General features: G+C 47.1%; 1 protein-coding gene across 3 annotated transcripts in view; it reads right to left on the reverse strand.

The window, feature by feature from the left end:
* The window catches only part of arhgdig (Rho GDP dissociation inhibitor (GDI) gamma), a 57,360-nt gene that overhangs the window by 19,715 nt on the left and 11,010 nt on the right, over positions 1-26,635 (reverse strand). Inside the window, exons 1-3 of one of the 3 annotated variants that reach the window (XM_041864330.1) lie at positions 13,090-13,408; positions 5,163-5,336; positions 4,818-4,901 (exon numbers count right to left, since the gene is read on the reverse strand). In XM_041864330.1, coding sequence (XP_041720264.1) covers positions 4,818-4,901; positions 5,163-5,336; positions 13,090-13,162 — 331 coding nt within the window. In that variant the 5' untranslated portion in view covers positions 13,163-13,408. Of the gene's footprint in view, positions 1-2,971; positions 3,487-4,817; positions 4,902-5,162; positions 5,337-13,089; positions 13,409-26,635 lie in introns of those variants that run through there. The other 2 variants (XM_041864331.2, XM_045220867.1) reach the window with 2 other exon arrangements.

Here is a 26,635-nt window from a genome sequence, read left to right on the forward strand (position 1 = left end):
GCCAGACTACGGTTTGCAACTGCACATGGGGACAAAGATCGTACTTTTTGGAGAAATGTCCTCTGGTCTGATGAAACAAAAATAGAACTGTTTGGCCATAATGACCATCATTATGTTTGGAGGAAAAAGGGGGTCGCTTGCAAGCAGAACACCATCCCAACCGTGAAGCACGGGGGTGGCAGCATCATGCTGTGGGGGTGCTTTGCTGCAGGAGGGACTGGTGCACTTCACAAAATAGATGGCATCATGAGGAAGGAAAATTATGTGGATATATTGAAGCAACATCTCAAGACATCAGTCAGGAAGTTAAAGCTTGGTCGCAAATGGGTCTTGCAATTGGACAATGACCCCAAGCATACTTCCAAAGTTGTGGCAAAATGGCTTAAGGACCACAAAGTCAAGGTATTGGAGTGGCCATCACAAAGCCCTGACCTCAATCCTATAGAAAATGTGTGGGAAGAACAGGCTACCTGAAACGTTTGACCCAAGTTAAACAATTTAAAGGCCTAATTCTGCTCTGCATGCATTATTTGGTGTTTTACGTTGTACACAGAGGATATTTCTTGCAGAATTCTGCATGCAGTCTCAATTTGGTGTTTGTCACATTTTGTGAATTCTTGGTTGGTGCGCGGACCCCAGACCTCACAACCATAAAGGGCAATGGGTTCTATAGCTGATTCAAGTATTTTTAGCCAGATCCGAATTGGGATGTCAAATTTCATGTGACTTTTGATGACATAGAAGGCCCATCTTGCCTTGTCTCTCAAATCGTTCACAGCTTTGTGGAAGTTACCTGTGGCGCTGATGTTTAGGCTGAGGTATGTATCGTTTTTTGTGTGCTCTAGGGCAACGGTGTCTAGATGGAATTTGTATTTGTGGTCCTGGCAACTGGACCTTTTTTGGAACACCATTATTTTTGTCTTACTGAGATTAACTGTCAGGGCCCAGGTCTGACAGAATCTGTGCAGAAGATCTAGGTGCTGCTGTAGGCCCTCCTTGGTTGGTGACAGAAGCACCAGATCATCAGCAAACAGTAGACATTTAACTTCAGATTCTAGTAGGGTGAGGCCGGGTGCTGCAGACTGTTCTAGTACCCTCGCCAATTCGTTGATATATATGTTGAAGAGGGTGGGGCTTAAACTGCATCCCTGTCTCACCCCACGGCCCTGTGGAAAGAAATGTGTGTGTTTTATGCCAATTTTTGTGTATGTGGATTTTATAATGTCGTATGTTTTCTCCCTAACACCACTTTCCATCAGTTTGTATAGCAGACCCTCATGCCAAATTGAGTCGAAAGTTTTTTTGAAATCAACAAAGCATGAGAAGACTTTGCCTTTGTTTTGGTTTGTTTATTTGTCAATTAGGGTGTGCAGGGTGAATACGTGGTCTGTCGTACGGTAATTTGGTAAAAAGCCAATTTGACATCTGCTCAGTACATTGTTTTCGCTGAAGAAATGTAAGAGTCTTTTCCCAAGGTTGCTGTTGACGCATATCCCACGGTAGTTATTGGAGTCAAATTTGTCTCCACTTTTGTGGATTGGGGTGATCAGTACTTGGTTTCAAATATTGGGGAAGATGCCAGAGCTGAGGATGATGTTAAAGAGTTTAAGTATAGCCAATTGGAATTTGTAGTCTGTATATATATATATTTTTTTTTGTTGTTGTCATTTAGCAGACGCTCTTATCCAGAGCGACTTACAGTTAAGTGAGTGCATACATTTTTTCATACTGGCCCCCCGTGGGAATCGAACCCACAACCCTGGCGTTGCAAATGCCATGCCCTACCAACTGAGCTACACGGGACCTTTTATCATTTCATTTAGGATACCATCAACCCCACAGGCCTTTTTGGGTTTGTATTTTGTCCTGTAGTTTATTTAATGTAATTGGAGAATCAAGTGGTTTCTGGTAGTCTTTAATAGTTGATTCTAAGATTTTTATTTGATCATGTATATGTTTTTCCTCTTGGTTCTTTGTTATAGGGTTGGAGAAGTGGTTTATCCATACATCTCCGTTTTGGATAGATAGCTCTTTGTGTTGTTTGTTCAGAGTTTTCCAATTTTCCCAGAAGTGGTTAGATTCTCTCTCTCTCTGCCTCTCTGTGTAGCTCTCTCTCTCTCTCTACTTCTCTCTCTGTTTCTCTCTCTCTCTCTCGGATGGTTCTATCGTCTAGCAACCAGGTGACCTTTCACATTAGTCTCAGTCTCAGTTTGTTTGTATGTATGTGTGTGTGTGTGTGTGTGTGTGTGTGTGTGTGTGTGTGTGTGTTGGGGGGTGTGTGTAGTATGTATGTATGTATGTGTGTGTGTGTTGGTTGTCCTTTGTGAAATAGAAGACAGTGGGGTATACTTAGATATCGGAGGATGACATCATCATGGCTCGGTAGGAGGGGCGTTGACCCCATATTACTATGCTGAGCAGCCCCCTGACACACACACACACACACACACACACACACACACACACACACACAACACACTGTATATGCACATACAGACAAAGAGAGACAGACACACCCACCAGCGCATACACTGTCCCCAAGAACAGCATCCAGCGCCTGGTCTTTCTCCATCACAGAATAACAGTGGAACAAAACCACACCCACATCCCACTACACTGATTACATCATATTACACCCACATCCCACTACACTGATTACATTCATATTACAGCCACATCCCACTACACTGATTACATCATATTACAGCCACGCCCCACTACACTGATTACATCATATTACAACCACATCCCACTACACTGATTTCATTCATATTAGAGCCACATCCCACTACACTGATTTCATTCAAATTACAGCCACATCCCACTACACTGATTTCATTCATATTAGAGCCACATCCCACTACACTGATTTCATTCATATTAGAGCCACATCCCACTACACTGGAGGGATGGAGAGATGGTGGAGAGATATGATAGAGAATAGGACCAGGGATAAAGGAGTGGTATTTCCCTGAGAGGTCCATGGTGATAGGACCAGGGATAAAGGAGTGGTATTTACCTGAGAGGTCCACGGTGATAGGACCAGGGATAAAGGAGTGGTATTTACCTGAGAGGTCCACAGTGATAGGACCAGGGATAAAGGAGTGGTATTTACCTGAGAGGTCCACAGTGATAGGACCAGGGGTAAAGGAGTGGTATTTACCTGAGAGGTCCATGGTGATAGGACCAGGGATAAAGGAGTGGTATTTACCTGAGAGGTCCACAGTGATAGGACCAGGGGTAAAGGAGTGGTATTTACCTGAGAGGTCCATGGTGATAGGACCAGGGATAAAGGAGTGGTATTTACCTGTGAGGTCCACGGTGATAGGACCAGGGATAAAGGAGTGGTATTTACCTGAGAGGTCCACGGTGATAGGACCAGGGGTAAAGGAGTGGTATTTACCTGAGAGGTCCATGGTGATAGGACCAGGGATAAAGGAGTGGTATTTACCTGAGAGGTCCATGGTGATAGGACCAGGGATAAAGGAGTGGTATTTACCTGAGAGGTCCACGGTGATAGGGACCAGGGATAAAGAAGTGGTATTTACCTGAGAGCTCCATGGTGATAGGACCAGTGATAAAGGAGTGGTATTTTCCTGAGAGGTCCATGGTGATAGGACCAGGGATAAAGGAGTGGTATTTACCTGAGAGGTCCATGGTGATAGGACCAGGGATAAAGGAGTGGTATTTACCTGAGAGGTCCATGGTGATAGGACCAGGGATAAGAGTGCTGAGGGTGGTGGTATTTACCTGAGAGGTCCACGGTGATAGGACCAGGGATAAAGGAGTGGTATTTACCTGAGAGGTCCACAGTGATAGGGACCAGGGGTAAAGGAGTGGTATTTACCTGAGAGGTCCACGGTGATAGGACCAGGGATAAAGGAGTGGTATTTACCTGAGAGGTCCACGGTGATAGGGACCAGGGATAAAGGAGTGGTATTTACCTGAGAGGTCCACGGTGATAGGGACCAGGGATAAAGGAGTGGTATTTACCTGAGAGGTCCACGGTGATAGGGACCAGGGATAAAGGAGTGGTATTTACCTGTGAGGTCCACGGTGATAGTGACCAGGGATAAAGGAGTGGTATTTACCTGAGAGGTCCATGGTGATAGGACCAGGGATAAAGGAGTGGTATTTACCTGAGAGGTCCATGGTGATAGGACCAGGGATAAAGGAGTGGTATTTACCTGAGAGGTCCATGGTGATAGGACCAGGGATAAAGGAGTGGTATTTACCTGAGACCTCCATGGTGATAGGACCAGTGATAAAGGAGTGGTATTTTCCTGAGAGGTCCATGGTGATAGGACCAGGGATAAAGGAGTGGTATTAACCTGAGAGGTCCATGGTGATAGGACCAGGGATAAAGGAGTGGTATTTACCTGAGAGGTCCATGGTGATAGGACCAGGGATAAAGGAGTGGTATTTACCTGAGAGGTCCATGGTGATAGGGACCAGGGATAAAGGAGTGGTATTTACCTGAGAGGTCCATGGTGATAGGGACCAGGGATAAAGGAGTGGTATTTACCTGAGAGGTCCATGGTGATAGGGACCAGGGATAAAGGAGTGGTATTTACCTGTGAGGTCCATGGTGATAGGGACCAGGGATAAAGGAGTGGTATTTACCTGAGAGGTCCATGGTGATAGGGACCAGGGATAAAGGAGTGGTATTTACCTGAGAGGTCCATGGTGATAGGACCAGGGATAAAGGAGTGGTATTTACCTGAGAAGTCCATGGTGATAGGACGAGGGATAAAGGAGTGGTATTTACCTGAGAGGTCCATGGTGATAGGGACCAGGGATAAAGGAGTGGTATTTACCTGAGAGGTCCATGGTGATAGGACCAGGTGCTTGGTCACACATCAGGGTCAGTCTGGTGACCTGGACATTGGGAATGGTCGGGTCTGAAAACACACACAGAGAGATGGTTCAGAATGGGGGGTTCTGGTCATAATATTGAGTGAGAGCTATTATTAAAGCAGCAATAACACTAGATACCAGGGTGAATCAGCTCTATTAGACAGTGGTAAATGATACACACAAGATGACTAGATGACATGATGACATGGTCCAGTACTAGTATTACTGTGGTCTTTGATGCAGGGTCCATGTCAATTGCTAGGAAGCACACACAGACACACACACACACAGAAACACACACTGACCTCCCACCACTGGTCCAGCTCCTAGTAGAGTCTGTTTGTATTTCCTGAGACTCTCATCATCCTTGTCTAGTTCCTGTATCTCCTGCAGGGTCTTCTGGGCCGGAGGAGTGTAGTTCAGGTCTGTCTCGTCCTCCTCCTCTCCCACAGGCTTCTCCTCCTTATCCGCCATCAAACCTGCATGGGAACACAGGGTAACAACGCAATCAGGGACCCTGCATCTCGCTCACATTCACACTCTCTTTCTCTCACTCTTTTTTCTCTCTGTCTCTCTCTGTCCCTCTCTGTCTTTCTCCCTCTGTCTCTGTCTCTCTCTCTCTGTCCCTCTCTGTCTGTCCCTCTCTGTCTGTCTCTCTCTGTCCCTCTCTGTCTTTCTCCCTCTGTCCCTCTCTGTCTGTCTCTCTCTGTCCCTCTCTGTCTGTCCCTCTCTGTCTGTCTCTCTCTGTCCCTCTCTGTCTGTCTCTCTCTGTCTGTCTCTCTCTCTCTGTCCCTCTCTGTCTGTCCCTCTCTGTCTGTCTCTCTCTGTCCCTCTCTGTCTGTCCCTCTCTGTCTGTCTCTCTCTGTCCATCTATGTCTGTCTCTCTCTGTCTGTCTCTCTCTGTCCCTCTCTGACTCTCTCTCTCTGTCCCTCTCTGTGTCTCTCTCTGTCCCTCTCTGTGTCTCTCTCTGTCCCCCTCTGTCTGTCTCTCTCTGTCTGTCTCTCTCTCTCTCTCTCTGTCTCTCTCTCTCTCTGTCTCTCTCTCTCTCTCTCTCTCTGTCTGTCTCTCTGGCCTTTTCTCATTTGGGCAAACGTTTGTTCTCCACCCTCTCTCCTCTGTCCTCTCTCCTCCGTGACCCGGAAACCGATAAGTGGTTGAGTGGTCGAGCAGTGTGTCAATTCATTAGTAGGTAAACAGAAGACGGCCCTCCCCTCCTCCATAGCCTCCTTTTGGTCAGGAAGCACAAGTGTATCCTACCAGGAAGAGTTTTGATATCTGCCACACCCCCTTTGAATCAGATGTTGTATTGTCAGAGGAGAAAAGCATTGTTGCTACAGGTTACAGATGTAGGATCTTCATTTGATCACCCTGTTGTTGCTACAGGTTACAGATGTAGGATCTTCATTTGATCACCCTGTTGTAGCTCCTGAGTGGCGCAGTGGTCTAAGGCACTGCATCGCAGTGCTAACTGTGCCACTAGAGATCCTGGTTCAAATCCAGGCTCTGTCGCGACCGGGAGACTCATGGGCGGCGCACAATTGGCCCAGCGTTGTCCAGGGGAGGGAATGGCCGGCAGGGATGTAGCTCAGTTCATAGAGCATGGCGTTTGCAACGCCAGGGTTGTGGGTTCGATTCCCACGGGGGGCTAGTATAAAAAAATATGTATTCACTAACTGTAAGTCGCTCTGGATAAGAGCGTCTGCTAAATGACTAAAATGTAAGGATGTATCCTGTTGTTGCTACAGGTTACAGATGTAGGATTATTTGATCACCTGTTGTTGCTACAGGTTACAGATGTAGGATCTTCATTTGATCACCCTGTTGTTGCTACAGGTTACGTGTAGGTTCATGATCACCCTGTTGTTGCTACAGGTTACAGATGTAGGATCTTCATTTGATCACCCTGTTGTTGCTACAGGTTACAGATGTAGGATCTTCATTTGATCACCCTGTTGTTGCTACAGGTTACAGATGTAGGATCTTCATTTGATCACCCTGTTGTTGCTACAGGTTACAGATGTAGGATCTTCATTTGATCACCCTGTTGTTGCTATAGGTTACTTACAGCGAACAGAGCACTGTAACGGGTTAACTGTTTAACAGCTTGTGGTGGGATGTAGAGTTGCTTGTATGGTTAATTATCTAGAACAGAGCAGCTCTGCAAAACACACACGTGCACGCACACGGACACACACACACCACAGGATGACATAATGCCTTCCACCTGTCTAGACGGGGTCAACTCCCCAGTGGACGATAGATAGGTGTGTGTGTGTGTGTGTTCTCTCCTGAGTGTCTGTTATTTACAGTCTCCTTGACGACCAGTGCCGAATAAGCTGCTCTCTTTCCGTCTCCATGGCAACCCCTTAAATAAATAAAATAAATGAATAAAGTGTCCTTATAACATGACATCACTATACTGATAATGCCCATATCATGAAGATAAATAATACGAATAGATTGGAACTCTATTAACGCTATGAATCACTTGGTATCTGATTTCAACGGTTTCACTTGAGGAAGTATCCACTAACTCAGTCAGTACACAGTATAAGTGAAAGTGGTTAAATGGCCCACTCCTTTACAAAAACAGCCTCAAACTCAGATCTACTTCCTATTTCTGTATCTCTATCCTGTCCAATAAATACAATGGCTCAAGCCTCATGGCACAACACAATATGAGGAAGTAGAAGATGGTCAACAGTGTGACATTACTAAAACAACCTACTGACTACAACTGAGACCAACTGACTACAACCAAGTCCTACTGACTACAACCGAGTCCTACTGACTACAACCGACTACAACTGACTACAACCAACTGAGTCCAACTGAGCAACTGACTACAACTGAGTCCAACTGAGTCCAACTGACTCCAACTGACTCCAACTGAGTCCAACTGAGTCCAACTGACTCCACCAGTGGTCCTGTGTGGCTCAGTTGGTAGAGCATGGAGCTTTCAACACTAAAGATTGTGTGTTGAGGGGCAGCTCTCAGGGGGGACCTTGGATGGTTGGTGGCCTGGCAGTTGGGAGCTTGGGGCGGTGGCCGAGAGGTCGCTGGTTCGGGTCCCCGACTGAGTCCAGCCGACTGAGTCCAACCAACTGAGTCCAACCGACTGAGTCCAGCCGACTGAGTCCAACCAACTGAGTCCAACCAACTGAGTCCAACCGACTGAGTCCAACCGACTGAGTCCAGCCGACTGAGTCCAACCAACTGAGTCCAACCGACTGAGTCCAACCAACTGAGTCCAACTGAGAACACTTTGGGGTAATACCATGTATGGTCAGCGGGGGTACAGTAGTTTTGTCAGATGGGGTAATACCATGTATGGTCAGCGGGGGTACAGTAGTTTTGTCAGATGGGGTAATACCATGTATGGTCAGCGGGGGTACAGTAGTTTTGTCAGATGGGGTAATACCATGTATGGTCAGCGGGGGTACAGTAGTTTTGTCAGATGGGGATACCATGTATGGTCAGCGGGGGTACAGTAGTTTTGTCAGATGGGGTAATACCATGTATGGTCAGCGGGGGTACAGTAGTTTTGTCAGATGGGGTAATACCATGTATGGTCAGCGGGGGTAGAGTAGTTTTGTCAGATGGGGTAATACCATGTATGGTCAGCGGGGGTACAGTAGTTTTGTCAGATGGGGTAATACCATGTATGGTCAGCGGGGGTACAGTAGTTTTGTCAGATGGGGGTAATACCATGTATGGTCAGCGGGGGTACAGTAGTTTTGTCAGATGGGGTAATACCATGTATGGTCAGCGGGGGGTACAGTAGTTTTGTCAGATGGGGTAATACCATGTATGGTCAGCGGGGTACAGTAGTTTTGTCAGATGGGGTATACCATGTATGGTCAGCGGGGTACAGTTGTTTTGTCAGATGGGGTAATACCATGTATGGTCAGCGGGGGTACAGTAGTTTTGTCAGATGGGGTAATACCATGTATGGTCAGCGGGGGTACAGTAGTTTTGTCAGATGCACACTGGATACCACAGACTTGGGGCACATCCTCACAAAATTCACTCAATGGTGTGAATCAAGTATTGACGTCAATGGATCTTTGCATAAACATTAACATTTGAGTCAGGACTGGGAATCATGGCTCTCTACTGAATTACAGAAAAACCAACAGCCTGCAGCTGGGGATGATTTATTTTTCAACCTGTATTTAACCAGGTAAGTCAATTTGCCCTTCGCTGTTTAGACCTCGGACAACATTTTCCCGGGAAGCCCAATTCCTCATTCAACCACAGGCGAAATCCCCTCCCAATGATGTTGGAGAGAAGTCGCACATCTAGTCCTGTTTACTGTTTGATTTGTATTAAAACATTATTTTAGAATCATTTTAAAAAATTAAACTTTAACTCCTTTTATTTTATTTTATCAATCTGAATCTTACTGTAGCTCTATGTTTAAAACAGCACTGTTTCTAGCTTTTAGCTGAAGTTATTTAAATGTTTTTGGGGATGTGGAGGTGGATAGAAGGGTAGAGTTCCCACAAAAGATGAGATGCATACGAAACATTATTTTGTTTCTTCCAGTTATTAGAACTGTTAAGGTCTCCTGGATTGATGAGGAATTGAAAAACTGTGTAGTTGAGAGAAATAAAGCAAAGGGAGTGGCAAATATGTCTGGCTTCACATCTGATTGGCAGACATATTGTAAATTGAGAAATTATGTGACTAAACTGGGGCCCCATGTAGCTCAGTTGGTAGAGCATGGCGCTTGCAACGCCAGGGTTGTGGGTTTCATATTCCCATGGGGGGCCAGTATGAAAAATGTATGCACTCACTAACTGTAAGTCGCTCTGGATAAGAGCGTCTGCTAAATGACTAAAATGTAAATGTAAAATGTAATGATCTCAAACAATGTTTCTCATACACAATGAAATTAAACACAGACAACCTCTTGCTAATCACAAGACTATTGGGTATGTTGTGGTGGACTGCTTCGAGGTAAAACCTGGTCAAATGATGTTTGCATTATGGCTAGCCACTGAATGGCTCTGAAGTCACTGTCAGCAAGCAGTCAAAGCTATTACCACTTTTGGAGCTAACTAGCGCTCTCAAATCGTATCCTGATGGGAGTTGTATTGATACCATTGCTAACTTAGTTAGCTAACATATACTGAACAAAAATATAAAACGCAACATGCAACAATTTCTAAGATTTTAAGAGTTACAGTTCATAAAAGGAAATCAGTAAATTGAAATACATTCATTAATCTATGGATTTCACATGACTGGGAATACAGATATGCATCTGGTCACAGATACAATACATTACCAAAAGTATGTGGACACCCCTTCAAATTAGCCACACCCATTGCTGACAGGTGTATAAAATCGAGCACACAGCCATGCAATCTCCATAGACAAACACTGGCAGTAGAATGGCCCATACTGAAAAGCTCAGTGACTTTCAACGTGGCACCGTCATGTCAGTTAGTCAAATTTCTGCCCTGCTTGAGCTGCCCCGGTCAACTAAGTGCTGTTATTGTGATGTGGAAACGTCTAGGAGCAACAACGGCTCAGCCGCAAAGTGTTAGGCCACACAAGCTCACAGAACGGGACCGCCGAGTGCTGAAGCGCATCTGTCCTCTGTTGCAACACTCACTACAGAATTCCAAACGGCCTCTGGAAGCAACGTCAGCACAATAACTGTTTGTCGAGAGCTTCATGAAATGGGTTTCCATGGCCGAGCAGCCGCACACAAGCCTAAGATCACCATGCGCAATGCCAAGCGTTGGCTGGAGTGCTGTAAATCTCGCCCCCATTGGACGCTGGAGCAGTGGAAATGCTTTCTCTGGAGTGATGAATCACGCTTCACCATCTGGCAGTACGACGGACTAATCTGGGTTTGGCGGATGCCAGGAGAACGCCATCTGCCCGAATGCATAGTGCCAACTGTAAAGTTTGGTGGAGGAGGAATAATGGTCCTCTGTAGCTCAGCTGGTAGAGCACGGTGCTTGTAACGCCAAGGTAGTGGGTTCGATCCCCGGGACCACCCATACGCAAAAATGTATGCACGCATGACTGTAAGTCGCTTTGTATAAAAGCGTCTGCTAAATGGCATATTATATTATATATAATGGTCTGGGGCTGTTTTTCATGGTTCGGGCTGGTTTCCCCCAGTGAAGGGAAATCTTAACGCTATAGCATACAATGACATTCTAGACGATTCTCTGCTTCCAACTTTGTGGCAACAGTTTGGAGAAGGCCCTTTCCTGTTTAAGCATGACAATACTCGCGTGCACAAAGCGAGGTCCATACAGAAATGGTTTGTCGAGATCGGTGTGGAAGAACTTGACTGGCCTGCACAGAGCCCTGACCTCAACCCCATCGAACACCTTTGGGATGAATTGGAACGCTGACTGCGAGCCTAATCGCCCAACATCAGTGCCCAACCTCACTAATGCTCTTGTGGCTGAATGGAAGCAAGTCCCCGCAGCAATGTTGCAACATCTAGTGGAAAGCCTTCCCAGAAGAGTGGAGGCTGTTATAGAAGCAAAGGGGGGACCAACTCCATATTAATGCCCATGATTTTGGAATGAGACGTTCGACGAACAGGTGTCCACATACTTTTGGCAATGTAGTGTACCTTAAAAAAAAAGTAGGGGCGTGGATCAGAATCAGTCAGTATCTTGTATCTGGTGGGACCACCATTTGTCTCCTTCGCATAGAGTTGATCAGGCTGTTGATTGTGGCCTGTGGAATGTTGTCCCACTCCTCTCCAATGGCTGTGTGAAGTTGCTGGATATTGGCGGGAACTGGAACACGCTGTCGTAAGCTTTTTGTGCGTATAGAACATTTCTGGGATCTTTTATTTCAGCTCATGAAACATGGGACCAACACTTTACATGTTGCGTAATTTTTTTTGTTAAGTGTACATTTCGAGAAAACAAGTTATATTAAGTGATCTAGCTAACCAGCTGAGCAACAATGTAACGAAAGTATAATTATGGATTTTAAAAAAAATACTCCATCAACAGACTGCATTTCAGGAATCACAGTATCCCTGGTGCACTGTTTAACTATTTATCCATTTAAACTAATTATTTTTAAAAAGAAAACTCATCGTTTTGCCACAGCCCTCAGTGCCTTTCGGACTCGACGGCAGTTGCTCTCCATTGGAGTGTTGCGATTGGTTCTGGGGCGGGGCTTAGCGAAGGGTCAATTAAGAACACATTTCTTATTTACAACGATGGCCTAAAACAGAGATAAGGAGATGGTGGGGTCCCCCTTTATTCCTAGGAGTCTCCTCAGACACACACACACAGGCAGTAACACACAGACACACACAGACACACACTGACACACACTGACACACACTGACACACACAGACACACACAGACACACACAGACACACACAGACACACACTGACACACACTGACACACACTGACACACACTGACACACACTGACACACAGTAGTAGGTTGGTTGGAATACTGTTGGTCGTAGGGAGGATGTTTGTCTCTCTCTCATGTCCCTTTATGAGATTGTTACATGGGCCAGTGCATTTTACTGGGATTTTACTGGATACACTCAGAAGGCAATGGGGCGGAGGACACACACACACACACGAACAAACGCACGTAAACATACGAACGAACGCAGGCATCTACACAAACGCCTTGGGGAGAACGTCTAATTGATTCACTCAGTGTAACATGTGTCTGCTCCCCCTCTGCTCCGCCCCCCCCCCCCCACACACACTGTCATCCATCACTTTGACAGGGGGGGAGAATGGTATGGTAAATGTGGTGACATCATTCAGCTAACAGACACACACACACACACACACACACACACACATACATACGCCCAATTGGCAGACAACCAGGAGTGTGTGAACCGAAAAGCCCTGATTCAACAAGACCTGAGACATGTAATTACAACAACCACCACACACACACACACACACACACACACACCACAAAGGATGCATGATCAATACAATATGGACCACCTTTGGCTTGTCTTATCATATCAAACATAAAACCATCTCCACCCACCTAGAGACCGATAACACACACACACACACTGAGAAAATAATCTACACAGATTAGATTAGAGACTAGACAGAAAGACACACACACACACACACACACACACACACACACACACACACACACACACACACACACACACACACACACACACACACACACACACACACACACACACACACACAGCGGTAAAACAACATAAAAGGCAGTCACCTTGGTAGCACATGGTTAGCCAGAGAAGCTCCAGAACCTGACCCCCAAACTCACACACATCCAAGCCCAGCATGGTGGCTGCGGCTGGGGCTACACACGCTCCAGAGGCTGGCTGACTACCAGGATCCTCCACAGGTAGGGCAAAGTAACCAGCACACAAAGGGTTTAAAGTCTACAGCATCAAAAAGAGTCCGTTCAATAAGAGGAATCAAACAAGCATCCCTTCTTCTCCTAAAAAGACAGAGATCGACAGAGAGAGAGAGAGAGAGATATAGAGGAGAGGGAGAGGGAGAATCCTTGGGTGTGGGTGGGGATGAGAGAGGGATGGAGTGTGTGTGAGCGAGTGAGCGAGACAGAGAGAGAGAGAGAGAGAGAGAGAGAGAGGAGCGTCTGTGCCGGCTCCCTACAACATGTGTAAGCTAGCAAGGTAGCATAGAGAGACCGATGATGTCATTAGCTAAATGCTAAGTCCTCTATTCAATTATATTAGAAATGCTAACGGCTCATTTTGAAAATCCTACTCAGTTAGCTTAAGATGCTAAAGTAGAAATGTTAATTCCTATTTGTATTTAGTTAGAGATGCTAACAGAGATGCTAAGAGAGATGCTATCCCTGTCTGCAGTACTGTGTGCTGGAGATGCCATCCGGTATGCAGACGATAGCTATCGATTCTCAGACAGAAGTAGCTAAACCTCTCCTCTCCTCTCCTCTCCTTCCCTCTCCTCCCCCTCCCTCCTTCAGTCACCAGCCCAGAGACTGCAATGAGCTCATCTTTCCCCCTTTCCCTCCCTCCCTTGCTTTCCCTCCCTCACTCCCTTTCTCTCCCACTCACACTCTCTCACGCTCTCTTTTGCATCCACGGGTACACAAGCCACTCTCCCTCCCTCCATCCTCTCCTCCCTCGCTCTCCCTCCCTCCATCCACTCTCCTTTCTCCCTCTCCATCCACTCTCCTCCCTCCTTCCTTCTCCATCCACTCTCCTCCCTCCCTTCCCCCCTCCCTCCCTCTCCATCCACTCTCCCCCCCCTCCCTCCCTCCCTCTCCATCCACTCTCCCCCCTCCCTCCCTCCCTCTCCATCCACTCTCCCCCTCCCTCCCCCTCCCTCTCCATCCACTCTCATCCCCCTCCATCCACTCTCCTCCCCCTCTCTCTCCATCCACTCTCCTCCCCCTCTCTCTCCATCCTCTCCTCCTCCCTCCCTCCCTCTCCATCCACTCTCCTCCCCCCCTCCCTCCCTCCCTCCTCTCCATCCACTCTCTCCCCCTCCCTCCCTCCCTCTCCATCCCTCCCCCCCTCCCTCCCCCCTCCCTCTCCATCCACTCTCCTCCCCCTCCATCCACTCTCGTCCCTTCCTCTCCCTCCCTCTCCTCCCTCCCTCTCCATCCACTCTCCTCCCCCCTCCCTCCCTCCCTCTCTCTCCATCCACTCTCCTCCTCCCCCTCCCTCCCTCCCTCCCTCTCCATCCACTCTCCTCCTCCCCCTCCCCCTCCCTCTCCATCCACTCTCCTCCCCCCTCCATCCACTCTCCTCCCCCTCCATCCACTCTCCTCCCCTTCCCTCTCCCTCCCTCTCCTCCCTCCCTCTCCATCCACTCTCCCTCCCTCCCTCTCTCTCCATCCACTCTCCTCCTCCCCCTCCCTCCCTCCCTCCCTCTCCATCCACTCTCCTACCCCCTCCCTCCCTCCCTCTCTCTCCATCCACTCTCCTCCTCCCCCTCCCTCCCTCTCTCTCCATCCTCTCCTCCTCCCCCTCCCTCCCTCCCTCCCTCCCTCTCCATCCACTCTCCTCCTCCCCCTCCCTCCCTCCCTCCCTCTCCATCCACTCTCCTCCCTCCCTCTCCATCCACTCTCCTCCTCCCCCTCCCTCCCTCTCCATCCACTCTCCTCCTCCCCCTCCCTGTCTCCCTCCCTCTCCATCCACTCTCCTCCCTTCTTCTCCATCCACTCTCCTCCCTCCCTCTCCTCCCTCCCTCTCCATCCCCTCTCTCTCTCCATCCACCCTCCTCCCTCCTCCCTCTCCATCCACTCTCCTCCCTCCCTCTCCATCCACTCTCCTCCCTCCCTCCCTGTCTCCCTCCCTCTCCATCCACTCTCCTCCCTCCCTCTCCATCCACTCTCCTCCCTCCCTCTCCATCCACTCTCCTCCCTCCCTCCCTGTCTCCCCTCCTTCTCCATCCACTCTCCTCCTCCCCCTCCCTGTCTCCCTCCCTCTCCATCCACTCTCCACCCTTCTTCTCCATCCACTCTCCTCCATCCACTCTCCTCCCTCCCTCCCTCTCCATCCACTCTCCTCCCTCCCTCCCTCTCCATCCACTCTCCTCCCTCCCTCCCTGTCTCCCTCCCTCTCCATCCACTCTCCTCCCTCCCTCTCCATCCACTCTCCTCCCTCCCTCCCTGTCTCCCTCCCTCTCCATCCACTCTCCTCCCTCCCTCTCCATCCACTCTCCTCCCTCCCTCTCCATCCACTCTCCTCCCTCCCTCCCTGTCTCCATCCACTCTCCTCCCTCCCTCCCTCTCCATCCACTCTCCTCCCTCCCTCTCCATCCACTCTCCTCCCTCCCTCCCTGTCTCCCTCCCTCTCCATCCACTCTCCTCCATCCCTCCCTGTCTCCCTCCCTCTCCATCCACTCTCCTCCCTTCCTCTCCATCCACTCTCCTCCCCCCTCCCTCTCTCTCCATCCACTCTCCTCCTCCCCCTCCCTCCCTCCCTCCCTCTCTCTCCATCCACTCTCCTCCTCCCCCTCCCTCCCTCCCTCTCCATCACTCTCCTCCTCCCCCCTCCCTCCCTCCCTCCCTCCCTCTCCATCCACTCTCCTCCTCCCCCTCCCTGTCTCCCTCCCTCTCCATCCACTCTCCTCCCTTCTTCTCCATCCACTCTCCTCCCTCCCTCCCTCTCCATCCACTCTCCTCCCTCCCTCTCCATCCACTCTCCTCCCTCCCTCCCTGTCTCCCTCCCTCTCCATCCACTCTCCTCCCTCCCTCCCTCTCCATCCACTCTCCTCCTCCCCCTCCCTCCCTCTCTCTCCATCCACTCTCCTCCTCCCCCCTCCCTCCCTCTCCATCCACTCTCCTCCTCCCCTCCCTCCCTCCCTCTCCATCCACTCTCCTCCCTCCCTCTCCATCCACTCTCCTCCTCCCCCTCCCTCCCTCTCCATCCACTCTCCTCCTCCCCCTCCCTGTCTCCCTCCCTCTCCATCCCCTCTCCTCCCTTCTTCTCCATCCACTCTCCTCCCTCCCTCTCCTCCCTCCCTCCTCCCTCCCTCTCCATCCCCCCCTCTCTCTCCATCCACTCTCCTCCCTCCCTCCCTCTCCATCCACTCTCCTCCCTCCCTCTCCATCCACTCTCCTCCCTCCCTCCCTGTCTCCCTCCCTCTCCATCCACTCTCCTCCCTCCCTCTCCATCCACTCTCCTCCCTCCCTCTCCATCCACTCTCCCTCCCTGTCTCCCTCCCTCTCCATCCACTCTCCTCCTCCCCCTCCCTGTCTCCCTCCCTCTCCATCCACTCTCCACCCTTCTTCTCCATCCACTCTCCTCCATCCACTCTCCTCCCTCCCTCCCTCTCCATCCACTCTCCTCCCTCCTCTCCATCCACTCTCCTCCCTCCCTCCCTGTCTCCCTCCCTCTCCATCCACTCTCCTCCCTCCCTCTCCATCCACTCTCCTCCCTCCCTCTCCATCCACTCTCCTCCCTCCTCCCTGTCTCCCTCCCTCTCCATCCACTCTCCTCCCTCCCTCTCCATCCACTCTCCTCCCTCCCTCTCCATCCACTCTTCTCCCTCCCTCCCTGTCTCCCTCCCTCTCCATCCACTCTCCTCCCTCCCTCTCCATCCACTCTCCTCCCTCCCTCCCTGTCTCCCTCCCTCTCCATCCACTCTCCTCCCTCCCTCTCCATCCACTCTCCTCCCTCCCTCCCTGTCTCCCTCCCTCTCCATCCACTCTCCTCCCTCCTCTCCATCCACTCTCCTCCCTCCCTCCCTCCCTGTCTCCCTCCCTCTCCATCCACTCTCCTCCCTCCCTCTCCATCCACTCTCCTCCCTCCCTCCCTGTCTCCCTCCCTCTCCATCCACTCTCCTCCCTCCCTCTCCATCCACTCTCCTCCCTCCCTCCCTCTCCATCCACTCTCCTCCCTCCCTCCCTGTCTCCCTCCCTCTCCATCCACTCTCCTCCCTCTCTCTCCATCCACTCTCCTCCCTCTCTCTCTTTCTCAACAGATATTTCTGTTCATACCTCTATTCCTCTTTTTATCTCTTTTTCGTCCATGTCTGTCCCCCTCTCACTCTACCTTTATTCATTATTTCTCTCTCTCTCTCATAGTCATTACCCTCTCTATCAGTGCAGTATTGTGTGCTGGAGATGCCATCCGGTCTTCAGTGTCTCCTCAAAGTCAAGCTCCATTTCTATTCCCTTTTTTCAGTGTCACTCCCCTGCAGCAGATGGAAAATATTAAAGGGAGCTTCCCTTTCTTCAGTGTCACTCCCCTGCAGCAGATGGATAATATATATATTATGGGTGCTTCCCTTTCTTCAGTGTCACTCCCCTGCAGCAGATGGAAAATATTAAGGGAGCTTCCTTTCTTCAGTGTCACTTCCCTGCAGCAGATGGATAATATATATATTATGGGTGCTTCCCTTTCTTCAGTGTCACTCCCCTGCAGCAGATGGAAAATATTAAGGGAACTTCCCTTTCTTCAGTGTCACTCCCCTGCAGCAGATGGAAAATATTAAAGGAACCTCCCTTTCTTCAGTGTCACTCCCCTACAGCAGATGGATAATATTATGGGTGCTTCCCTTTCTTCAGTGTCACTCCCCTGCAGCAGATGGAAAATATTAAGGGAACCTCCCTTTCTTCAGTGTCACTCCCCTGCAGCAGATGGAAAATATTAAGGGAACTCCCCTTTCTTCAGTGTCACTCCCCTGCAGCAGATGGAAAATATTAAGGGAACCTCCCTTTCTTCAGTGTCACTCCCCTACAGCAGATGGATAATATTATGGGTGCTTCCCTTTCTTCAGTGTCACTCCCATGCAGCAGATGGAATATATTAAGGGAGCTTCCTTTCTTCAGTGTCACTTCCCTGCAGCAGATGGATGATATTAAGGGAGTTTCCCTTTCTCTTCAAAACGACACACACACACACACACACACACAGACACACACACACACACACACAGAGGATCAGACACACAGAGGCTCAGACACACACAGGATCAGACACACACACACACACACACACACACACAGGATCAGACACACACACACACACACAGGATCAGACACACACACACACACACACAGGATCAGACACACAGAGGATCAGACACATTCTGGCATACACATACATGGATGCACACTAACCAAGGACATGACACGAGCACGCCACCAACCCAGTGACACACCCTTCAAAACACACACACCTAATGGGTCAAGAACAATAATTCTCCAGGACTGTGAGTCTGTTTTTTTACCTATTCAGAGTTCAGAGAGACAGAGTCTGTTTGTTGACCTATTCAGAGTTCAGAGACAGAATCTGTTTGTAGACCTATTCAGAGTTCAGAGTTCAGAGAGACAGAGTCTGTTTGTTGACCTATTCAGAGTTCAGAGTTCAGAGACAGAGTCTGTTTGTAGACCAATTCAGAGTTCAGAGTGACAGAGTCTATTTGTAGACCTATTCAGAGTTCAGAGTTCAGAGAGACAGTCTATTTGTAGACCTATTCAGAGTTCAGAGTTCAGAGAGACAGAGTCTGTTTCAGAGCATATGAGCGGAGTGGAGCGGGAGCGAGCGTGGAGCGTGAGTGGACGGATTTTGAACAGAGCGCAGAGCGGCATTTTTAAAAGGACGGAGCGTCGCCCTATGTCCCGCTCCAATTTCGCTCGCTCACACCACGAGTCTGAAGCATGCTCAAGCCTGACCCAGAATCCATCTGTTTAATTTAATTTGTGTCGTCCATGAATTTGTATTTTATAGAGTGAGAGGAGCAGCAGCAGCAACAAGAGAAAAGGGTTGAGGAATTCAAAAGTTTCTTCACTGCACGCAAAGGCCCAACCATAACAAGGGAGAGAAAAAGAGAGCTGGATGTAGCATTTTTGAAATGATTTTCATGGACTATGAACCGCTGAGTAAAGGAGAACGTGAAGGGATGCAACACTTCGCCAGCGCAGCTCAACCGGGCTACACTCCCCAAGAAACTATGATAAATCAGTACTTTACTTTGTCAAATTTACATCTGAGATGCCCCATTCACATGCTTCAGCTGGCGATCAAAACGCCGTTAACAAGCACGACAACATTAATAGGCTGTTAGTGAAAGTCGGGCACCTGGTGAAAAGTGTACGCAAGAGCACAGAGGAAACCGACCAATTAGGTGTCCGCCCCACAAATGCCTGCGCCATTCGATGGAGCAGCCAGCTGCGGATGATTCAGTCGTTCATCCGGTTGTTCCAAAAAGACCCGTTATGGTAAAACAAACTCAAGTCTAATGTTGCTAACATCACCCTGAATCAAGTACGGCAGCTGACGCACCTTGTCAGTGTGCTGACACCACTAGCAGACCTCACAGACAAAATGCAGAAGGAGCTGGGGAACCTGGGGATGATCCTCCCTGCTGTCACAGAAATCAAATCCCTGCTCACCGATTACACTCACGCTGCACTTCCAATGGGCATCGCTGCTTTTGCAGAAACATTGGCAAACAACGTCTCAATTCGCTATGGAATATACTATACTGATTAACATCTCATTTTAGCGTCAGTGTTAGATCCCCGTTTCAAGACAGAATGGATAATCCGAGATGAGTCTGTATGCAACAAATTCGGGGAGATAAAGTAAGGCTGTGGTTTAAGCTAAAAGTGAAATACATGCAGATTTTGTTCCTTTTTTGGAGTGAGCGGGGGGCGATTTGAGTGGAGCGCGATGCAAACTGCGTTGAGCGCTGAGCGATAATGAGCGGACTGGCCTTGAGCGGGGGGAGCGGATGTGGCTTTGAGCGGGGGGAGCGGAGGGGTGAACAGCTCCGTGAGCGAGGAGCTGAGATTCTCACCGCTCCACTCCGCTCATATGCTCTGGTCTGTTTGTAGACCAATTCAGAGTTCAGAGTTCAGAGAGACAGAGTCTGTTTGTAGACCAATTCAGAGTTCAGAGTTCAGAGAGACAGAGTCTGTTTGTAGACCAATTCAGAGTTCAGAGTTCAGAGAGACAGAGTCTGTTTGTAGACCAATTCAGAGTTCAGAGAGACAGAGTCTGTTTGTAGACCTATTCAGAGTTCAGAGAGACAGAGTCTGTTTGTAGACCTATTCAGAGTTCAGAGTTCAGAGAGACAGAGTCTGTTTGTAGACCTATTCAGAGTTCAGAGAGACAGTCTATTTGTAGACCTATTCAGAGTTCAGAGTTCAGAGAGACAGTCTGTTTGTAGACCTATTCAGAGTTCATAGAGACAGTCTATTTGTAGACCTAGTCAGAGTTCAGAGTTCAGAGAGACAGTCTATTTGTAGACCTATTCAGAGTTCAGAGAGACAGTCTATTTGTAGACCTATTCAGAGTTCAGAGAGACAGTCTATTTGTAGACCTATTCAGAGTTCAGAGAGACAGTCTATTTGTAGACCTATTCAGAGTTCAGAGAGACAGGGAGAAGCTGGTCTGACTGCTTCGTCTGCTAGCTGCAGTTTAGGAGGAAATGAAATGAAGATGCCAAAAAAAGACTTTCAAAAGGGTGGAAGGCGCGCACGCACGCACACACACACACACACACACACACACACACACACACACACCTACCTGTCTGAGACCGTCCCTCCTTGCTGGGAGTAATACTTTAGTCTACACAGAGAAACCAATCTCATATCCTGATGTGTGTTAGTCTTTATTTAACTTGTCTTTATTCAGGGGGAGCTCAACCAGGGTCTCATTCACAATGGTGCCCTGAGTACAAACATTTTCACAATCAAGAAAATGAACATTCCAAATAGAACAAGAATATAAAAACTACAAGGTACAATTACAACAAATAAAACCATTACAATAAATGGAAACAACTACAATCCTCAATGAATTCATTCAACACCAGAGTCCTAAACTGCACTGACAGCACCAGGGAAATCAAGGAATTGTTCTGGTTATTCCAACAATGGGGGAACTAAAACTAAAGGAGGATTGACCTAAATTGGTGGAGACCAGAGGAACCTGAAGAGTTAACCAATCCTGTGAGCGGGTTTGGTAACTCATGTCTTTATACTTCAACAATGAAGTGAGGTATGTTAGAAGCTTGTGTTGTAGAGCTTTGGAAACAAGAAGGGAATAATGAAGTGATCTACGGGACTTTAAATGAGGACCAGACAGTGATTCTTTTGAGCCGGATCCTGCCGGTACAGGACCCGGCACCTCTCAGTTTTGGACTGTTCGTTCCAGAACCCATTTGCCAGGATCCGGTACCTCTCCTGGCATGAAAAATCATTTTCACTGTTTATAATGTAAAAATCGTAATAAAAGCCAGCAGAGTTAATTCAAGTTGCCTCCTCTAAATCTCCTGCCCAAGTAAAAAACGTAATGTGAAAACGTGATATTCTAAGAATTGCTTCATGTTGGGCCGGCCCGGGTTTAGCCTGTGGTTTGTGTAACATTATAGGCTACTGTATATAGACCGACGCGTGGCCGTGTCTGTGGTGAGAGAGAGAAGGGTGCCTGTATCTCTCACAGAACTACACTAAACCTAAAATATAAAACGCAACATGGTAACTGTTGGTCCCATGTTTCATGAGCTGAAATAAAAATATCCCAGAAATGTTCAATACGCACAAAAAGCTAATTTCTCTGAAGTTTTGTGCACAAATTTGTTTATATCCCTGTTGGTGAGCATTTCTCCTTTGCCAAGATAATCCATCCGCCTGACAGGTGTGGCATATCAAGAACCTGATTAAACAGCGTGATCATTACACAGGTGCACCTTGTGCTGGGGACAATAAAAGGCCACTCTAAAATGTGCAGTTTTGTCACACAACACAATACCACAGATGTCTCAAGTTTTGAGGGAGCGTGCAGTTGGCATGCTGACTGCAGGAATGTCCACCTGAGCTGTTGACAGATAATTGAATGTTAATTTCTCTGCCATAAGCCACCTCCAATGTCATTTTAGAGAATTTGGCAGTACATCCAACCGGCCTCACAACCGCAGACCACGTGTATGGCGTCGTGTGGGTGAGCGGTTTGCTGATGTCATCGTTGTGAACAGAGTGCCCCATGGTGGTGGTGGGGTTATGGTATGGGCAGGCATAAGCTACGGACAATTAACACAATTGCATTTTATCGATGGCAATTTGAATGCACAGAGATACCGTGACGAGATCCTGAGGTCCATTGTCGTGCCATTCATCCACCGCCATCAACTAATGTTTCAGCATGATAATGCACAGCCCCATGTCGCAAGGATCTGTACACAATTCCTGGAAGCTGAAAATGTCCCAGTTCTTCTATGGCCTGCATACTCACCAGACATGTCACCCACTGAGCATGTTTGGGATGCTCTGGATCGACGTGTACGACAGCGTGTTCCAGTTCCCGCCAATATCCAGAAACTTCTCACAGCCATTGAAGAGGAGTGGGACAACATTCCACAGGCCACAATCAACAGCCTGATCAACTGTATGCGAATGAGGATGCGTCCCAAATGGCAAACTATTCCCTATATAGTGCACTACTTTAGACCAGAGATCTATTCCCTATATAGTGCACTACTTTAGACCAGAGATCTATTCCCTATATAGTGCACTACTTTAGACCAGAGATCTATTCCCTATATAGTGCACTACTTTAGACCAGAGATCTATTCCCTATATAGTGCACTACTTTAGACCAGAGATCTATTCCCTATATAGTGCACTACTTTAGACCAGAGATCTATTCCCTATATAGTGCACTACTTTAGACCAGAGTCCTATTCCCTATATAGTGCACTACTTTAGACCAGAGATCTATTCCCTATATAGTGCACTACTTTAGACCAGAGATCTATTCCCTATATAGTGCACTACTTTAGACCAGAGATCTATTCCCTATATAGTGCACTACTTTAGACCAGAGATCTATTCCCTATATAGTGCACTACTTTAGACCAGAGATCTATTCCCTATATAGTGCACTACTTTAGACCAGAGATCTATTCCCTATATAGTACACTACTTTAGACCAGAGATCTATTCCCTATATAGTGCACTACTTTAGACCAGAGTCCTATTCCCTATATAGTGCACTACTTTAGACCAGAGATCTATTCCCTATATAGTGCACTACTTTAGACCAGAGTCCTATTCCCTATATAGTGCACTACTTTAGACCAGAGATCTATTCCCTATATAGTGCACTACTTTAGACCAGAGATCTATTCCCTATATAGTGCACTACTTTAGACCAGAGATCTATTCCTATATAGTGCACTACTTTAGACCAGAGATCTATTCCCTATATAGTGCACTACTTTAGACCAGAGTCCTATTCCCTATATAGTGCACTACTTTAGACCAGAGTCCTATTCCCTATATAGTGCACTACTTTAGACCAGAGTCCTATTCCCTATATAGTGCACTACTTTTGACCAGAGATCTATTCCCTATATAGTGCACTACTTTAGACCAGAGATCTATTCCCTATATAGTGCACTACTTTAGACCAGAGATCTATTCCCTATATAGTGCACTACTTTAGACCAGAGTCCTATTCCCTATATAGTGCACTACTTTAGACCAGAGTCCTATTCCCTATATAGTGCACTACTTTAGACCAGAGTCCTATTCCCTATATAGTGCACTACTTTAGACCAGAGATCTATTCCCTATATAGTACACTACTTTAGACCAGAGTCCTATTCCCTATGTAGTGCACTACTTTAGACCAGAGATCTATTCCCTATATAGTACACTACTTTAGACCAGAGTCCTATTCCCTATATAGTGTACTACTTTAGACCAGAGATCTATTCCCTATATAGTGCACTACTTTAGACCAGAGATCTATTCCCTATATAGTGCACTACTTTAGACCAGAGCCCTATTCCCTATATAGTGCACTACTTTAGACCAGAGTCCTATTCCCTATATAGTGCACTACTTTAGACCAGAGCCCTATTCCCTATATAGTGCACTACTTTAGACCAGAGCCCTATTCCCTATATAGTGCACTACTTTAGACCAGAGATCTATTCCCTATATAGTGCACTACTTTAGACCAGAGATCTATTCCCTATATAGTGCACTACTTTAGACCAGAGCCCTATTCCCTATATAGTGCACTACTTTAGACCAGAGTCCTATTCCCTATATAGTGCACTACTTTAGACCAGAGCCCTATTCCCTATATAGTGCACTACTTTAGACCAGAGCCCTATTCCCTATATAGTGCACTACTTTAGACCAGAGACCTATTCCCTATATAGTGCACTACTTTAGACCAGAGATCTATTCCCTATATAGTGCACTACTTTAGACCAGAGCCCTATTCCCTATATAGTGCACTACTTTAGACCAGAGATCTATTCCCTATATAGTGCACTACTTTAGACCAGAGATCTATTCCCTATATAGTGCACTACTTTAGACCAGAGATCTATTCCCTATATAGTGCACTACTTTAGACCAGAGATCTATTCCCTATATAGTGCACTACTTTAGACCAGAGATCTATTCCCTATATAGTGCACTACTTTAGACCAGAGTCCTATTCCCTATATAGTACACTACTTTAGACCAAAACACATTGTGTCATCTGAGGTTCAGAAAACTCTGTGACCCTCTGAACTTCTGTCTCAGTCACATGGGATCAGGCCAGAGTAATGCTAACACTCAACACTAACAAACCACTGACCGGGGATCAGATATGGGATCAGGCCAGAGTAATGCTAACACTCAACACTAACAAACCACTGACCGGGGATCAGATATGGGATCAGGCCAGAGTAATGCTAACACTCAACACTAACAAACCACTGACCGGGGATCAGATATGGGATCAGGCCAGAGTAATGCTAACACTCAACACTAACAAACCACTGACCGGGGATCAGATATGGGATCAGGCCAGAGTAATGCTAACACTCAACACTAACAAACCACTGACCGGGGATCAGATATGGATCAGGCCAGAGGATAATGCTAACACTCAACACTAACAAACCACTGATCTGGGATCAGATTAACCACAGCTCTAGGATCAGATTAACCACATATCTAGGATCAATCCTAACACAACACTAACCACAGATCTAGGATCAATCCAAAATAGATCTAGGATCAGATCAGATTAATGGTGCTAACACTCAACACTAACTAAACATAGTTTTAGACCATCCAACTACCTCATCCCCATATTGTTATTTACATTGTTATTTATTTAGCTCATTTGCACCCCAGTATCTCTATTTGCACATCATCTCTTGCACATCTATCATTCCAGTGTTAATACTAATTGTAATTATTTTGCACTATGGCCTATTTATTGCCTTACCTCCATAACTTACTACATTTGCACAGACTGTATATAATATTTTATATTGTATTTTTGACTTTATGTTTTGTTTACCCCATATGTAACTCTGTGTTGTTTTTATCGCACTGCTTTGCTTTATCTTGGCCAGGTCGCAGTTGTAAATGAGAACTTGTTCTCAACTGGCTTAACTGGTTAAATAAAGGGGAAATAAAAAAAATAAAAAATAGGCCTGTATTCAATCCGATGCTAACACTCAACACTAACTAACCATAGTTTTAGGCCTGTATTCAATCCGATGCTAACACTCAACACTAACTAACCATAGTTTTAGGCCTGTATTCAATCCGATGCTAACACTCAACACTAACTAACCATAGTTTTAGGCCTGTATTCAATCCGATGCTAACACTCAACACTAACTAACCATAGTTTTAGGCCTGTATTCAATCCGATGCTAACACTCAACACTAACTAACCATAGTTTTAGGCCTGTATTCAATCCGATGCTAACACTCAACACTAACTAACCATAGTTTTAGGCCTGTATTCAATCCGATGCTAACGCTCAACACTAACTAACCATAGTTTTAGGCCTGTATTCAATCCGATGCTAACGCTCAACACTAACTAACCATAGTTTTAGGCCTGTATTCAATCCGATGCTAACACTCAACACTAACTAACCATAGTTTTAGGCCTGTATTCAATCCGATGCTGTCTACAATGCAGCTATTAAAAGGTGTTCGTGGTCACATTCACAGTAAACGGTGCAGATGCCCACTCAATCAGAAATCCCCTTTAAATAAGGCTTGAATCCCGGCCCATAGGATCAGATTACACTGTTATTCCCATAGGATCAGATTACACTGTTATTTGATACATACTAGTATTGCTATTCTTTGTTTACATTCTAGTTCTACTATTATGGTGGGAAAATAACTTTTGGGAATGTTTGCTTTATAATGTCAGTTTGTTGACCTCTGAAATGACATACTTCTGGACAGCTGAAGAAAGCACACAGTTCTTCAGGAAAAATACACTTTCTATTTTACGGTATACTGTCTTGTACGAGAGGCCTCAAAG

Source organism: Coregonus clupeaformis, chromosome 6 (genome assembly GCF_020615455.1).
Source record: "Coregonus clupeaformis isolate EN_2021a chromosome 6, ASM2061545v1, whole genome shotgun sequence".
Classification (NCBI taxonomy): domain Eukaryota; kingdom Metazoa; phylum Chordata; class Actinopteri; order Salmoniformes; family Salmonidae; genus Coregonus; species Coregonus clupeaformis.